Source organism: Eimeria tenella, genomic scaffold (genome assembly GCF_000499545.2).
Source record: "Eimeria tenella Houghton genomic scaffold, Eth_scaff135, whole genome shotgun sequence".
NCBI lineage: Eukaryota > Apicomplexa > Conoidasida > Eucoccidiorida > Eimeriidae > Eimeria > Eimeria tenella.
In genome coordinates, this window is record NW_013541508.1 from 55221 (window position 1) to 71190 (window position 15970).

General features: G+C 49.2%; 2 protein-coding genes across 2 annotated transcripts in view; both read right to left on the reverse strand.

The window, feature by feature from the left end:
- Positions 1-2854, reverse strand: part of ETH_00016340 (uncharacterized protein) — a gene marked incomplete at both ends in the record, with an annotated part of 3222 nt that extends 368 nt beyond the window's left edge. Inside the window, 4 exons of the mRNA XM_013373345.1 lie at positions 416-1297; positions 1494-1546; positions 1716-2147; positions 2417-2854. Coding sequence (XP_013228799.1) covers positions 416-1297; positions 1494-1546; positions 1716-2147; positions 2417-2854 — 1805 coding nt within the window. The remainder of the gene's footprint in view (positions 1-415; positions 1298-1493; positions 1547-1715; positions 2148-2416) is intronic.
- A 2179-nt stretch (positions 2855-5033) lies between these two features.
- Positions 5034-11164, reverse strand: ETH_00016345 (uncharacterized protein; the record flags this gene model as incomplete). The annotated part of the gene is made up of 6 exons (XM_013373346.1): positions 5034-6513; positions 7757-7835; positions 8349-8403; positions 8921-9079; positions 9626-9701; positions 10068-11164. Coding segments are annotated over 6 exons (2946 nt in total), but the record flags the coding sequence as incomplete, so codon positions are not given.
- Between the last annotated feature and the right edge of the window lie 4806 nt (positions 11165-15970).

Genomic DNA, 15970 nt, shown 5'->3' on the forward strand with positions numbered 1-15970 from the left:
GAAATTGCTTCGAGACAAGGGGACAGCAGCCTGCAGCAGCAGCAGCAAATGCAGCAGCAGCAGCGGAAAATGCAGCGAGAGCAGCAAAACGCTGCAGCGCAGTAGCAGCAGCAGCAAATGCAGCAGCAGCAGGTGCAGCAGCAAATCAGCAGGTGGCGAGCTGTTCCACTGCGAATAACCAGGCAGCAGCACAAGGTACGGGGGCTTTCTTCACAGCCACAGAAGCAGACGCAGCAGCAGCAGCAGCAGCAGCAGCAGTAGCAGCATCAGTAGCAGCAGTAGCAGCAGCAGCAGTAGCAGCAGCAGTAGCAGCAGCAGCAGCAGCAGCAGCAGTAGCAGCAGCAGTAGCAGCAGCAGCAGCAGCAGCAGCAGTAGCAGCAGCAGTAGCAGCAGCAGCAGCAGCAATAGCACGCACGTGAGTCTCAGATGCAAAGCCTCCAGCAGCCTATCTACAATTGCTGCTTCGTCAGCAGCAACAACAGCCACGCCGCTGAGGCAGCCAGCCCGCCTCATGATTTGCTGCAGCCGGCGCTGCAGGTAGAGGCGCAGCATGCCCTGCTGCTGCTGCTCCTCCTGCTGCTGCAGCAGTTGCTGCTGCTGCTGCATCTGCTGCTGCTGCGCAAGAGTCGCGGCAGAAGCGGTAACGGGCCGCATTATGTGCTGCTGCTGCAGCTCTTGCTGCAGCAGCTGACGCAGTTGCTGCTGCTGCTGCAGCACCTGCGCAGCAGACGCGCTGGGCACCCAAGACCACCCCCTTCGCTGCTGCTGCTGCTGCTGCTGCTGCTGCTCATCCCCAGCCAGCGGCAGATGCTTCCTTATAACACTTATAAACCTTGGGCGCTGCCGCAGCAGCTGCGGCCTAAATGTGCGCCGCTCCCCCTCTGTGCTGTAGTCTGCAGCAATCAGATAGTTGCTGCTGCTGCTGCTGCCGCTGCTGCTGCTGCTGCCGCTTCTGTTGCTGCTGCTGCTGCGGCTACTGCTGTCTTCCACGCGGGGCCGTTTCACTGAAGGCATTTGGGAGTCAGCAGCCTGCGGCCGTATGTGCTGCAGCCGCTGTTGCTGCTGCTGCTGCTGGTACTGCTGCTGCTGTTGCTGCTGCTGCGCCTGCTGCTGCGCTTGCTGCTGCGCCTGCCGCTGTCTCAGCTGCTGCTGCTGCTGCTGCTGCTGCGCGCTGCCCGTGCAGCTAGCCATAGCCTCAGCACAAACGTCAGCAGCAACATGGCCAGCTAGCTGCAGCTGCTGCGCCACCTGAGGGCCCCGGGGCTTCTGCAGCAGACGAGCGATCAAGTCAACCTGCCTGCAGCAGCAGCAGCAGCAGCAGCAGCAACAGCAACAGTAAGAGCAGCAGCTCGACGCAGTCAAGAAGAGCCACCGACAGTGTGCTACAGAGCTTGTCTCACTAGCGGGAAACACAGCAAGCACTGGTGCTGCTGCTGCTGCTGCTGTTGCTGCTGGCGCTGCTGCTGCTGCTGCTGCTGCTGCCCCTGTCTCACCTGTCTCGCGGGTAAGCTGCAACTTTCGCCAGGGTCTCATGGTCAGGCAGCAGCTGCAGCGCAAAAGCAACTAATCAAGCAACACCTGTTGCTGCTGCTGCTGCTGCTGCTGCTGCTAGCGGGCATGTGGGAGCTGCGTTGCTGCTGGCGCTCTTTCGTTTGCTGCTACGATGTTGTTGCTGCTGCTGCTGTTGCTGCTGTTTCTGTTGCTGGGCTGCTCACAGGTGCGTGCATTGCTGCTGCATTCGCCGTTGCTTCAGTAGCAGCAGCAGCAGCAGCAGCAGCAGCAGGAGGCATTCTTCCTCGATTCGTTGCTGCTGCTACTCCTGCTGCTGCGTCGCTCTGCTGCGGCATGCGCTGCTGCTGCTGCGCCATCGCCAGCGGGCGGTCTTGCTGCTGCTGCTGCTGCTGCTGAAGCTGCAGGTGCAGCTGGGACTTCGCGAGCGGCTGCTGCTGCGGCTGCGGCTGCGGCTGCTGCACCTTCACCGCCAGCTGCTGCGCCTGCTGCTGCTGCTGCTGCTGCTGCTGCTGCTGCTGCTTGGCCAGCTCGTAAGCCCCCTTCAAAACATCCTGAACCCGCACTATTCCCCGCTGCTCCAGCGACTGCAGCAAAGTCGCCACAGACCTCCCGCCCGTCTGCGGCAGCTCCACGCCCTGCGCGCAAACCCTAAACCCTAAACCCTAAACCCTAAACCCTAAACGCTAAACCCTGAAGTTGGAAAATTTAAAGCCTCGACTTTAAGACAAGGCCCTCTTGCTCAAGCCCTAAACCCTCGAGGCGGGAGGGCAGCTTGCTGCTGTTCTGCCCGCCGCGAGGGTTTAGGGTTTAGGGTTTAGGGCCCTGCAGCATTTCGTGGGGAAGGCGAGGCCCTTCAGAAGCAAAGCAGCAGCAAAGGGTGCTGCAGCAGCAGTTTGCTGCTGACCTGAAAGCGGGCCGGGTCTGCTTCAGCCATGCGCTGCAGCAGCAGCAGCACGTGCTTCGGCTCTACGTTTCTTTGGGCACCCGGGCGGGCTTGCTGCATTTGCTGCTGTTGCTGCAGCTGCTGCTGCTGCTGCAGCTGCAGCTGCTGCAGCTGCTGCGGCGGCTGCAGCGGGAGCTGCCGCTGCTGCAGAGCCATGCGCTGCTGCTGCGCTGCATGCGGCGGCAGCACTGCAGCAGTGGGCTCAGGCTTGAGGGGCAGCATCGCAATAGGCTGCTGCTGCAGTTGGTGCTGCTGAAGTTGTTGCTGCTGCAGGTGTTGCTGCTGCAGCTGCTGTTGCTGCAGCTGCTGCTGCTGCAGCTGCTGTTGCTGTAGCTGCTGCTGCTGCAGCTGCAGCTGCAGCTGCGGTTGCTGCAGCTGCTGCTGCATACCTGGCTGCATTGTGGGGTCCCATCTGTATCGACAAGCTGCTGTGTCTACAGCCCCTCACGCTGCAGCAGCAGCGGCAGCAGCGGCAGCAGCAGCAGCAGCAGCGGTCAGCTGAGCCTCATGCGTCCTGCTGTACGGTTGAGATAAAGTCGCCCGCAGCACATAGGCTTTGCTGCTGCTGCTGCTGCTTCTCTGCTGCTTCTGTGGCTGCTGCTGCTCTTGCAGCCGCAGGAGCAGCTGTTGCTGCTCACGAAAGCCGCAGTGTGTACACTGTTAGGCTTCTAGCAGCTTCTTCAAGAAATTAAAATACGTAATTGAATAACTAATTAAAAACGAAGAGTGAAAAGGCTAACTTTAAGGCTCGCAGCCAGCAGCCGATGCTGCTGCGCTGCCGCGCCTGGGGCTTCGGCTGCTCTTTTCCAGGGGCTTTTAGGCTCTGAAAAGTTTCTAAAGCACGAAATTACACATAATCGAATAAATAAATTAAAACGTAACATTTAATTGTGCTTTTGTTCCATTTATTAAATGCCAAGGACCCCTGGAAGCCAACAGCGCAGCCGTCCCGCGAGCCAGCCAGACACTTGAGGTGTATGTACACCCCAGGGGCCGCAGCAGCAGCTCCTCTAGCAGCAGCTGCATAAAGCTGCTGCAGGCAGCTGGCTGGTTAGCTGAACAGCTAGCTAGGAAGCTGCAGCAAGGCGAGCAGCAGCAGCAGGCTGCGCTGCTGCAACAGGTGCAGCTGCTGCAGCAGCGCAGCCTGCTGCTGCAGCTGCTGCAGCATCAAGAGCTGCAGTGACACGCAGCTAGCTAGCTGTCTGGCTAGCTGTCTTCGGCTGTGTGCTCCTACTTAGCTGCGCAGCTACCCATGTGGCTAGGTAGCTAGCTGCAGCTACTGCAGCTACTGCAGCTGCTGCAGCTAGTACAGCTATTACAGCTGCCTCAGCTGCTGGAGCTACTGCACCTCCTGTAGCTACTGCAGCTGCTGCAGCTACTGCAGTTGCTGTAGCTACTGCAGCTGCTGCAGCTGCTGCAGTTACTGCAGCTGCTGCAGCTACTGCAGCTGCTGCAGCTAGCGACGTGACTGTCCAGCGAAGCATTTGGTGTAGCTTGAGCGCCTAAAAACGAATACAGCGATGCCACTGCAGCAAGCTGTGCTGCTGCTGCTGCTGCACTGTGCTGCTGCTGCAGCTACTGCACTTTGCTGCTGCTGCTCCTGCTGCAGTGTCTTGCTGCTAATTCACTCCCCTGCCGCTACTGGTGCTGCATGGCCTCTGCTGCTGCACCTTCCCGCTGCTGATACCGTTGCTGTTGCTGCTGCCACTGTTGCTGTTGCTGCTGCTGCTTGTTCCTGTCTCACCAGCACCTAGTTTTTGCCTCGGTTGTTTACACAGATTCATTTGCTGCCAAGCAGCTGCAGCAGCAGCAGCAGCAGCAGCAGCAGCACCAAACAACTAACCAAACAGAAGAGTAAATTCTAAAGGCCGCCCTAAGAACGAAGGGAATGGCCGCTGCAGCATACTCTCATGCTGCTGCTGCTACACTGTGCTGCTGCTGCTGCTATGCAGCAGCAGCAGCACCTCTTCCTGAGGCCTCCGCAGCTCTCTGGGCTTCCTGCTTCTCCACTAAGCTAACTCTAAGGTTAATTGGCATTTCTGTATAGGGGCAGCTGCAGCAGCAGCTGCTGCTGCTGCAGCTGCAGTAGCCGCGGCACCACAGCTGCTGTTGCTGCACCTGCTGCGGGGGCTGCTGCTGCAGTCCGCTGTAGCTGTGGCTGCTGCACCAATTGCTGCTGCAGCTATAGTTGTCATTGCTGCATTCACGATTGTTGTTGCTTTTTCTGCTGCTGCTGCGGCTGCTGCTGCTGTCGCTGCTGTTGCTACTGCCGCCGCCGCCGCTGCTGCTGCTGCTGCCACTGCTGCCGCTGCTGCTGTTGCTGCTGTTGTTGCTGCTGCTGCTCCTGGTTTGGGCCAGCGTGTGTGTGCGCCGCACGCTAGACCATGCAGCAGCAGCTGCTGCAAGTCTACTCTAAAGCAGCAAAAATGCACGGTTGCAGCAGCAGCAGCAGCACCTCATTGTCTACACATCGTGGGCAGGGGCAAAAAGTACAATCAGTTGCCAGCCATAAAGTGTGCAGCAGCAGCAGCTGCTGCTGCTGCTGCAGCTGCAGCAAGGAAAACGCAGCAAAGGCGCCTCAGCAGCTCGGCTGCATCATGGGGCTTGTTTGTTGAGGACAAATGACAGCAAAGCGTTGCTGTCTTTGCTGCTGCTGCTGCTGCTCTTCTTCCTCCTGCTGCTTCTGCTCCTCTTCTTCCTCCTGCTGCTGTTCTCCCGGCGTGGTGTGTCTCGCCTTCGGCACTGCTGAGAGAACCTTCTGCTGCTGCTGCTGCTGCTCCTGCTGCTGCTCCTGCTGCTCCTGCTGCTGCATTCGCTGCTGCACCCTAATAGTGTTGGCCCTGACATCTCTAAGAAGCTCTTCCAGAGCTGTAGATACCTCTCTGAATACTGTGCGGCCGACGCCAGAGCCCTGCTGCTGCAGCTGCTGCTGCTGCTGCTGCTTCGGTGGGTGCTGCAGCTGCGCTGCTAGCAGGGGCTGTGACTGCTGCCGTCCCGCTTGCTGCAGCAACTGCTGCTGACGGTGCGGCAGTGGCAGCTGCGGCAATCGCGGTGCTGCCTTCTTAAGGGGCGGGCTGATGGCATTTGCAATCACTCCGCTGCTGCTGCTGCTGCTGCTGCTGCTGCTGCTGCGGCTGCAGCCTCTATGTGCCTTGCTGCTGCAGTGGTCTGGCGTTTCCGTCCTTCGCTTCACTTCCGCACCCTCTCTGCTGCAGAAACCTCCCTGCATGTCGCGTGAGGTGACCTCTCCGCTGCTGCTGCTGCTGCTGTTCTTGCCGCTGCTGCTGTTGGTGCTGCTGCTGCTGCTGCAGCTGGTGCTGCTCCTGGCGCACGGCAGCGAGGCGCAGCACCGCGGGGCGTTTACTACCGCTCGCCGGGGCCTACAAACCCCAGCACTCATGTCTTTGTCAAATAAGAAAGAATTTGAAAATTTTATTTTTTGTCTTTTTTCAATTGGCTGCTTCTGGGGAGGAGGCGAGACAGCCAGCAGCAGCGGGGAGGGGCCCTCCAAGCTGCTGCAGCGGGAAAGCCCGTTTGCGGCTCCTCCTCCAAAGTCCTCCTCTTGCTGCTGCTGCTGCTTCTGCTGCTGCTGCGGCGGGGCCTGGGACTGCAGCAGCTGCTGCAGCAAGAGGGAAGCCTCCCCGTGCTGCAGCTGCCACGTATGTACCGCCTCGCCCGACAGCAGCAAAGAGCAATTAAGCGAAAAAGAACTCTTCAGCAGCTCTCTGCCATCGACTACGGAGCCATCGCTAGCAGCATACACCACGCTGCTGCTACTGCTACTGCTGCTGCAGCAGCAGCTGCTGCTGCTGCTGAGGCTACTGCTGCTGCAGCAGCTGCTGCTGCTGCTGCCGATGCGGCCGCTGCTGCTGCTGCTGATGCTGCTACTGCGACTGATACGACCGCTGCTGATGCCGCTGCTGCTGCTGATGCTGCTTCTGCAGCTGATGCTGCTGCTGCTGCTGATGTTGCTGCTCATGGGCGAAGGAGCAGCAGCCGAGTGCTGCTGCTCCTCCCGGACGTTTCGCCACTTGGCGACATTCTGGGGCGGCTGAAATCTGTGAAGCAAACAAACAAACAAACAAACAAATAAATAAATGAATAAATAAATAAATAAGATTAAATAAATAAAATTAAATAATGAATACATAAATAAATCAATGGAGTATGAGACTGGTCTATCTCGTGGTCTGTTTTCTTTAATTTCAAGTTGAAGGGAAAGAGGGAAGGCGGTAGTGCAGCAGTGGAAAAAGAGGACAAAGAGAAAGAGACAGCAGCAACAGCAGCAGCAACGGCAGCAGCAGCAGCAGCAGCGGTGAAGGTCTAAGGCAACTCCCGACAAAAGGAGTTGAGGGAAGAAGCCAATAGAAGCATGGAGTTGAACAAGTCCACTTAAATTAATGAATTAAAATAAATCCATTTGATTAAATCCACTTAATTAAATCCATCTAATCAAATCAGTTTAGTCCATTCAAACAACTCTAGAAAGAAATGCATTGTAAATGGATCAAATTGATGAAACCAAACCAGCTGGATGAAAAGAATTTAAGTGTTTAAATCCACTTAAGATATCCATTTAATAAAATTCATTTAACACCAACACTTAAAGAAATGAAACAAAAGATCAGTTGAATGCATTTAAAGGAAAGATATGCATTTAAGACCAGTAAGAAATTCAAATTTGTTGAATTAAGACAATTTGAATTGCAAACTTGATCTACGGATGCAACAATTCAAATTTCGCGTTAATTAATAATTTTATTTATTTTTAAAAGCAAAATTGGAATTTAAAAAGGAAATAAACCGCTGAAATCCGCGGAATTCAGAAAGTTCAAGAAAGGTTCTGTTGCGCTGACTAGAAAAAGTCCAGATATGGAAACTTGAACATTTTCTGCTTTCTGCCGCCATTTTTTGCTTCCAAATTACCCGATTGTCTCAATTTTAATTCATTTGATTGAATTAATTCAAATGTAACAGAAATAATTCAAAATATTTCGCAGAATTTCAGGAGAATATAGTCCAACGGCCCCGCACTTGAAGAAATGCATGTAAGCAACTTTTCGAGCTTCGGGCGCCCAAGTCCAACAGCACAGCCGAAACAGAATTAATTAACTAAACAATATAAATTCTTTTTAATTAAGAGGAATTTTTCAATAAATCCACCCCAATACACCATTTGAATCGACCTGGCCAAACAAAACAACAAAACAACCCAACAAATTGATTTATTTCAAACAAAAAACCAAAATAAAGTAAAATAAAATAAAATAAAATTAAATAAAGCAAAATAAATTCACTTACGGCTCCAGCTTGTCTTCGGGCACAGGCGGGCCCTCGTCAACTAAGAAAGAAGAAACTTTGCAACGCAGTGTCGCAGAACCTGGAAGCAGACACACGCATGCACCCTGGCTAGCTAGCTAGCTAGCTAGTTAGGTGGTAAGCTAGCTGGCCAGCTAGCTGGTTAGCTAGCTATCTAGGCAGCCAGCTGTCTAACTGGATAGCCAGCTGGCTAGGCAGCTGGCTAGCTAGCTAGCCAGCTAGATAGCTGGGCAGCTACCTATCTGGCTCGCTGGTTGGATGACTAGCTAGCCGTCGCATTAGGCAGATAGCTAGCTAGCCAGAAAGACGAACAGCTAGCAAGAGAGTTACTGAACGAGCCAGTCAACTACCCAGTGCACTAGGTGGCTAGCTACCTAGCTAGATATTCGGACAGCACGGAGAGCTAGCTAGATGGGCAGCTAGCTAGCTAGCTAACTAGCTAACTGGACAGTCGGCTTTGGGGCACGTGCCGCCTGCAGAAGGGAAAAGTTAAAGATGGTGTGTGTACACTGCAAGCTGCAGCAGCAACAGCAGCGGCAGCAGAAGTAGCAGCAGCAGCAGCGTTTCAGCTTACAGCTTCCAGAAAATGCTGCAGAGACGGAAAGAGGATAAGTGGCCCAGTCAAGGCTCTGCAGCAGAAGCAGCAAAATGAAAACAAAATAGCAGCAGATGAGGCGCCAGCTCAGTGTATGGGCCACCCTGCTGCAGCAGCAAAAGCTTTCGCTGCTGCGACAGCAGCAGGAGCAGCAGCAGCAGGAGCGCTTGTGTGGATGGTGCAGCAGCAGCAGCAGCAGCAGCGGTACTTCGGCTGCTTCTTCTGCAACAGCAACCGGAGCACTTTGGGCCCGATCCTTAGCTGCTGCAGCCACTGCTGCTGCCGCTGCCGCCCCTGCTGCTGCTTCTGCTGCTAATGTTGCTATTCCTGCTGCCGCTACTACTCCCGCTGCGGCTGCTACTCGCGCTGCTGCTGCAACCCCTGCTGCCGCTGCTACTCCTTCTGCTGCTACTCCCACTGCTGCTGCTCCTGCTGCCGCTACTCCTACTGTTGCTAGTCCTGTTGCTGCAACTCCTGCTACCACTCCGACTCGTGCTACTGCTGCTGCTGCTGCTCCCCCTACTGCTGCTGCTGCTGCTGCTGCTGCTTACGTTGGGCTTCTTGAGGTTGGCTAGGGGAAAGACGACGCAGCCCAAGTCCTTGAGACGCCAAGTGCATTTCTTTCCTGCTGCTGTCTTCTCCTCCACTTCCTGGGTAAGCACCACTGTCAGCCGCAGCGCAGCAGCTTCTTGCTGCAGCGGCAGCACGAACTGCAGCAGCAGCAGCAGCAGCAGCAGCAACAGACGCAGACGCAGATTTGCACGGAAGGCGGGGGCGGCGAGACGCAGCAGGGAAACGAAAGCCCAAGAAGCCTCCTCTTCACTTATTGCGACCATTATTATTTATTTATTTATTTTATTTATTTATTTTATTTTATTTTATTCATTTATTTGTTTATTTATATTTGGACTTGCTGTGTGGGTCAAAGGCAAGTAAACGTCGTCGCGGTTGGGGCGATGCTCTGCGTTCAAAGACTCGGGGGGAGAGCGGTTGCGGGTGTGGTTTAGCAGCTGCAGCAGCAAACTCTAAACCCTAAACCCTAAACCCTAAACCCTAAACCCCAGGCGCTAAACCCTAAACCCTAGGCCCTAAACCCTGAAGGCTTCGCGCTGCAGACTCAGAGCCAGGCGCTGCGATCAAGAGTTGCTGCTGCAGGGCTTACAGCGCCGCATATAACTGCGGCGTCCGCTAAACCCTAAACTCTAAACCCTAAACCCCAAACCCTACACCCTAAACCCTAAACCCTGAAGCCTCACGTCAGAAAGGTTGTCATTGAGGTATCCGCAGAGCAAGAAAACCTGAGGCCTTTCTCCTTCTATTTTAAGTTTGCCCCTGCAGCCACGCACAGACACACACAACCCTAAACCCCAAACCCTAAACCCTAAACCCTAAACCCTAAACCCCAAACCCTAAACCCTAAGCCCTAAACCCTAAACCCGTAATCAACGAGTAAATAGAGGTGAGCGGCGGTGGCTGCTGTGATAAAATGTAACCCCCCTGTGTCTATTAGCTGGCTGCTGCTGCTGTTGGCGCAGCAGCAGCTGCAAAGGCAGCAGCAGTGGCAGCAGCAATCGCAGCAGCGAGAACAGGAGAAGCAGCAGCAACACCGGCGACAGCAAGGCCGGAAGGAGCCTCCAAAATCCACATGAGCAGCAGCAGCAGCAGCGACAGCAGCAGCAGCAGCAGAGTATGGCTCACGTGAGTCCAATAACATCAAGTTCAACTTTTCCCGCAACGGGCCCTTCTGTTTCTGCTGCTGCTGCTGCTGCTGCTTTTTGCTGCTGAAGACTGAGTTTGGAGCGCAAGCGCTGCACCGACTGCTGCCGCTGCTGCTGCTGCAGCTGCTGCAGCTGCTCCTTTGACCCCTTCCTGCTCATGGGCTCAGCAGCATCTGCTGCTGCTTCGTTTCTGTGGCTGCTGCCGTCTCTTTTGAGCTCCCCCTTGCTGCTGCTGCTGCTGCTCTCTTTACGCGAGGCTGAAGACCTCAGGCTTCTCGACTTCTGCCTGTGGGCTTCTTTTTCTTTCTTTGAAAGGGATTTGGCTGGCTGCTGCTTTGCTGCTGCTGCTTCTGCGGGTGCTGCTGCTGCTGCAGGTGCTGCTGCTGCTGCAGGTGCTGCTGCTGCTGCAGGTGCTGCTGCTGCTGCTGCTGCTGCAGTCACCCGCGGGGTCACTTCTGTGGGAGTCAGCGAAGGCGCTTCCTTGGGAGGCGTGGGGTCTGCGGAGGCCAGCATGGTGCAGCTGCTGTTGCTGCTGCTGCTGCTGTTGCTGCTGCTGCTGCTGCTCTGCGGCTCACACTCTGTGCTCTGCTGCTCCGGCTCAGCAAAAGACTCCGCAGCAGCCTCGTTGCCGTCTCTCCCGTCAGCCCAACTAATGGACCTTTGCTGCTGCTGCTGCTGCTGCTGTTGGTGCTGCTCTGGTTTGACCGCGTGTTTTTGAGGCACTCTCGCTCGGCGCTGCTGTTTCTGCCTCGCAGGGCGCTTCTTGCTGCTGCTGCTTCTGCTGCGAGCAGCAGCAGCAGCAGCAACAACACGGGGGCTGTCATAAACTATTTCGTACTCCGGCGCAGGCTTGCAGCAGCTGCACAGCAGCAAATCCAGCAGCGGCAGCTCATCTGCTGCTGCTAGCCGCCTGAAGTGTCCAGACCGCAGCCGCCGCATGCGGGGCGACTCTAGGCGGTGGCTCGCCATCGCCCCTTTGCTGTTGCTGCTGCTGCTGCTGCTGCTCGTGCTGCTGCTGCTGCTGCTGGGTTTTGCTGCTGCGCGACTTGAGAGCGACGGGCTACTCCAACGCCCGGCCTGCCCAGACCAGAGAGACACGCAGACAGCAGCTCATGAATAAGGGTTCAGGGTTTAGGGTTTAGGGTTTAGGGTTTGGGGTTGCGGCTCGCTCGCGAAGGGACACGCTGCTGTCAAGGGCTGTTGGGGGCTGAAGCTTAGCTTGAGGGTCGAGGGTTTAGGGTTTAGGGTTTGGAACTAGGGGTTGGGACCCAGGGAAAGGGTTTAGATGTCGGGTAGTTAGGGTTAAGAAATTAGGGTTTTGAAGCGTGGGAAGCCCCAGCAGCAGCCCTGGGGGCCGAAGCTTGAGGGTTTAGGGTTTAGGGTTTGCGTCTGAGCGTTTATAAGCTAGGGTTTAGGGTTTAGGGTTCGGGGGAGGGAGTGTTACACTGAAAGGCTGAAGCACCCTGCTGGTCGAGTCCCCAGAAGGCCGTTGGTGCTGCTGCTGCGGTCGTTTCGCTGCATTTGTCGACTAGAAGCAATTTAAATGCAATTTAAATGCAATTTAAATGCCATTTTCCGTTAAATGAGCTGTCTGTACACCTGAAATAGTGCAAAAACAGAAAAATAGGGGGAAGTACACAGAGCGAAGCCTGCGCAGGCGACCGCAGGCCGAGTCCGCCGCAGCTGACTGCCGCAACAGTCTGAAGAAAGACTTCTTAGTAATTACACCTTAACCATTCCACTTTAAAAGGGAAATAAAAGAGTTTTAAAGTCAAAATGAAGAAGAACTTCCCCGAGTCTGCTCCGGGCGGCGCTGCAGCGTCAGGTGTACGTACATTGCAGCGAGGCCCCACCGGTCGCAGCGAGCCGAGCACCTGGAGACCGCACGATCAGTTCCTTTTTTTGCCACTTTTTTGTTTTAAATTCATTTCTTTTCCAGGATTATGAGGAATTAAACCAAATGCGCGTCTCCGAAGGTCTTTTTTAGCCCCTCTTCAAGCCGAGCCCCGGCCTGGGGTGTCTCGAGGCTGCAGCAACACCCAATGCAGCTGTACATACACCCCAGCTGCTGCTGCTGCTCTGGAAAAGAAATACAAAAGAGCCTTTTCAAGTGTACATACAGCTCCGAAACTGCCTTTTAGCAGGCTGTCTGCGCAGCCCGGAGGACCATTTCCCTCTTAACCCCATTAATCAAAAAAGAAAAAATAAAGCTGGAAAAACTTTACAAAGATCTCATAAATTATCTGCTGCTGCTGCTGCGCTGCATGTACTTCTTACTGTGCAGCAGCAGCAGAAAGCCCCAAAACCCATTTTGAAGAAAACCCGCAAAAGGCTCTTCTGGCCTACCGGGTGTATGTACAGAGTTGTTCGACTTTGTTTGCATTTATTAGTTCTATAAACTTACAAATAATTAAATATTTATATATATATAAATATATACATATATAAGTGCATATCTATGTATATAAATAGTTATAATATGCATATATATAATATTTAGTATATAATCAATTGGATAGATAAACAGATTGAAATATTTATAAATAGTTATTTATTTAAAAGTCGCTAAAGATTTATAATTATTTGAAATTGCACATAAAGACTTTTACGGCCAAACAGCTTAAGCCTGCAGCCAGGTGTACATACAGCGCAGCCCACAATCTGAGAATTCTTTAAAAGCTTCTAGACCATTTGAATCTAAATAAATATTGGCAAATTAAATGCATGCATGCATGCAAACAAATACAATTCTTCGCATGCATGCATGCATGCATGCAGAGGACATCTTGGCAAGTTAAATGCATGCATGCAAACAAGCGCACTTCTTTGCATGCATGCATGCAAAGGACAAAACCACTTGTGCAAATCCCAATAAATAGGCAAACGAGTGAATAAATAATAAATAATAAATAAAATGGTAAACAAACAAAACAAATAGACAAGATAAAGAAATAAATGAAAAATAAATAATGATTCGATAAATATTAGCCAATTTAAACTCTCCAGTCATTTAACACTATTTAATGAATTAATACTTAACTGTTATAAAATCATCTAATCTTTTAAGACTATTTAATTGGCTAATTCTGATCAAATTGTTTAATCTTTTAAAATTATTCGATAAACTAAAACTACTAAATCCGCTCAGTCCAGTAAAAGGATATATTATTTTAAAAGTAATAAATGGACTGAATTCGTTTAATCTAATTAAAGTATCTGATATTTTAAATTTATTTAATTCATTAAAAATATTAAATTCGTTAAATTTAGCAAAAGTGTTTAATCTTTAAAAGATAATTAGACCTATTAAATCCATTAAAACTGTTAAATCTATTAGTCAAATAGGCCCAATATATCTATTAAACTTAATAGACCTGAAATGGCTATTAAGTCTACTATTAAGTCTATTAAGAAGTTTATTAAATCTATTAGAGACAAAAGAGCCATTAAGTCTAATAGGCCTAATAGACTTGATAGATTTAATAAGTTTAACAGATTTAAAAGATTTAAAAGATTAATTATATTTAAGAGGTTTAGTAGATCTTTTAAGTCTAAATGAGAAATTAATTCTATTAAGTCTATTAAATCTATTAAGTCTATTAAGTGTATTATACTTAATAGACTTAATAGATCTATTAAATTTATTAAATCTATAAAGTCTTTTAGGTCTATTAGGTCTAATAGACTTAATAGATTTAAGAGATCTTTTAAGTCTATTAAAGCTATTAACTCTTTTTCATTTAATAAGTCCAATAGACTTAATAAATCTATTAGATCATTTAACTCCAACAGAACTATTCGCTCTAATAGATCTAACAAACTTAATAAGTCTATAAAATCTAATAAGTTTAGTAGATCTATTAATTCTATTAAGTCTAAAAGACTTAATAAATCTGTTGGATCTTTCAAATCTATCAGACTTATTAAATCTAATAAATCTTCCAACGTCTATTAAGTCTATTAAAACCATAAAACATATTTTTAGATCTAAATTTAATAGATTTAATAGATTTAATGGAATTAATGGAATTAATGGAATTAATAGATTTAATGGATTTAATAGATTTAATAGGCATTTTATATTAAATAAACTTAATATGCTTTTTAGATTTGATAGATCTAATAGATTTAATAGACTTATATAAACATCCTACACTAAATAAACTCAATATACTTTCTAGATTAGATCTATTGAATAGATTTAATACATTTAGTAGATCAAATCTGTTAAATATATTTAATAGATTAAATCTTTTAAATAGATTTAATAGATTAAATATATTCGATAGATTAACTAGATATAATAGATTTAGTAGATTAAATTTGTTGAATAGATTTAATAGATTCAATAGATTCAATAGATTAAATAGATTTAATAGATTCAGTAGATTAAGTAGATTTAATGGAAATAATAGATTTAATAGACTTAATGGAAATAATAGATTTAATAGACTTAAGAGGTTATATAGATCTAATAGATTAAATAGATTAAATCTACTAAATAGATTTAGTAGATTTAATAGACTTAATAGATTAAATGGATTTAATATATAAACTGGATTCAATCTACTAAATAGGTTTAATAGATTCAATATATTTAATAGATTTAATGGAAATAATAGATTTAATAGATTTAATAGATTCAATGGATTAAATCCATCAAATAGATTTAATAGGTTAAATATATTTAATAGATTTAATAGGAATAATAGATTTAATAGATTAAATCGATTTAATAGACTTAATAAATTAAATCTACAAATAGACTTAATAGATTTAATATTATAAATAGATCTATTAAATGTGGTGGACATAATGCGCACATGCATGCGGCCAAAGAGCCCCACAAAATAAATAAATTTGAATATCCATTTGTATTAATTTACTTGTATTGATATGTTTATATTTATTTATTTAAATTTATTTATTCACATTTATTTGTATTTATTTTTTAATATTTATTTATTTTTATTTATTTATATTTATTTATATTTATTAATGTCCAAAGAAAGCTGCATCTTTGCCTTTTTAAAGGGTAATTTGGAGTGTACAGACACCTAAAGATCTAATTATGCATTCCAGACAAAAGCAGATAAAACAAAATAAAGAAAATTGAAATTTTTGCATTAATGGCATTATAAATATGTTAAAATGCATGCAGCGCAAATCCCAGAAGCAAACAGCGCTGCTGCTGCTTCAGCTGCTGCTGCTGCAGCTTCAGCTGCTGCTGCTGCAGCTTCAGCTGCTGCTGCTGCTGCTGCTATAGCTGCGGCTGCAGCTTCAGCTGCTTCCAGCCCTCTTTTTGAAGTATCTCTATTTTTTGCTTTTTGATTATTTTTAAACAAACAAAAGTAATCAGCAAACAAATAGCTGTCTTTACACCTCAAAACAAAACGAACTGCCTTCAAACATGGCTGCTGTGCTGCTGCTGCTGCTGCTGCTGCCGCACCTGCAGCTGTTGCTGCCGCACCTGCAGCTTCTGCTGCTGCAGAAGCTGCTGCTAAAACTGCTTCAGAAGCAAAGGCAAAAAGCAGCAACGCACAAAATAAGCCACGCCATAGCAGCTGCAGCAGCAGCAGACGCACCAGCAGGTGTAGCAGCAGCACGAGAAGCAGATGCAGCGGCTGTGGCAGCAGCAGCAGCAGCAAGTGCCACCAGCAGCCAGCCACACAGAGTAAAAATCAAGTGTACCGTCGGTGCAGCAGCAGCAGCAGCAGATACGCTGCTGCTGCCGGCCTCCGCTGCTCTTAAAACAACTCAAAGGAAGCAAAGGCAAATATTGCCAAGTATTCTTTCAAACGAACTGCCCCGGCTGTTGCGGCCCTTCTGTAGTTATTGCTGCTGCTGCTGCTGCTGCTGCTACTGCTGCTGCTGCTGCTGCTG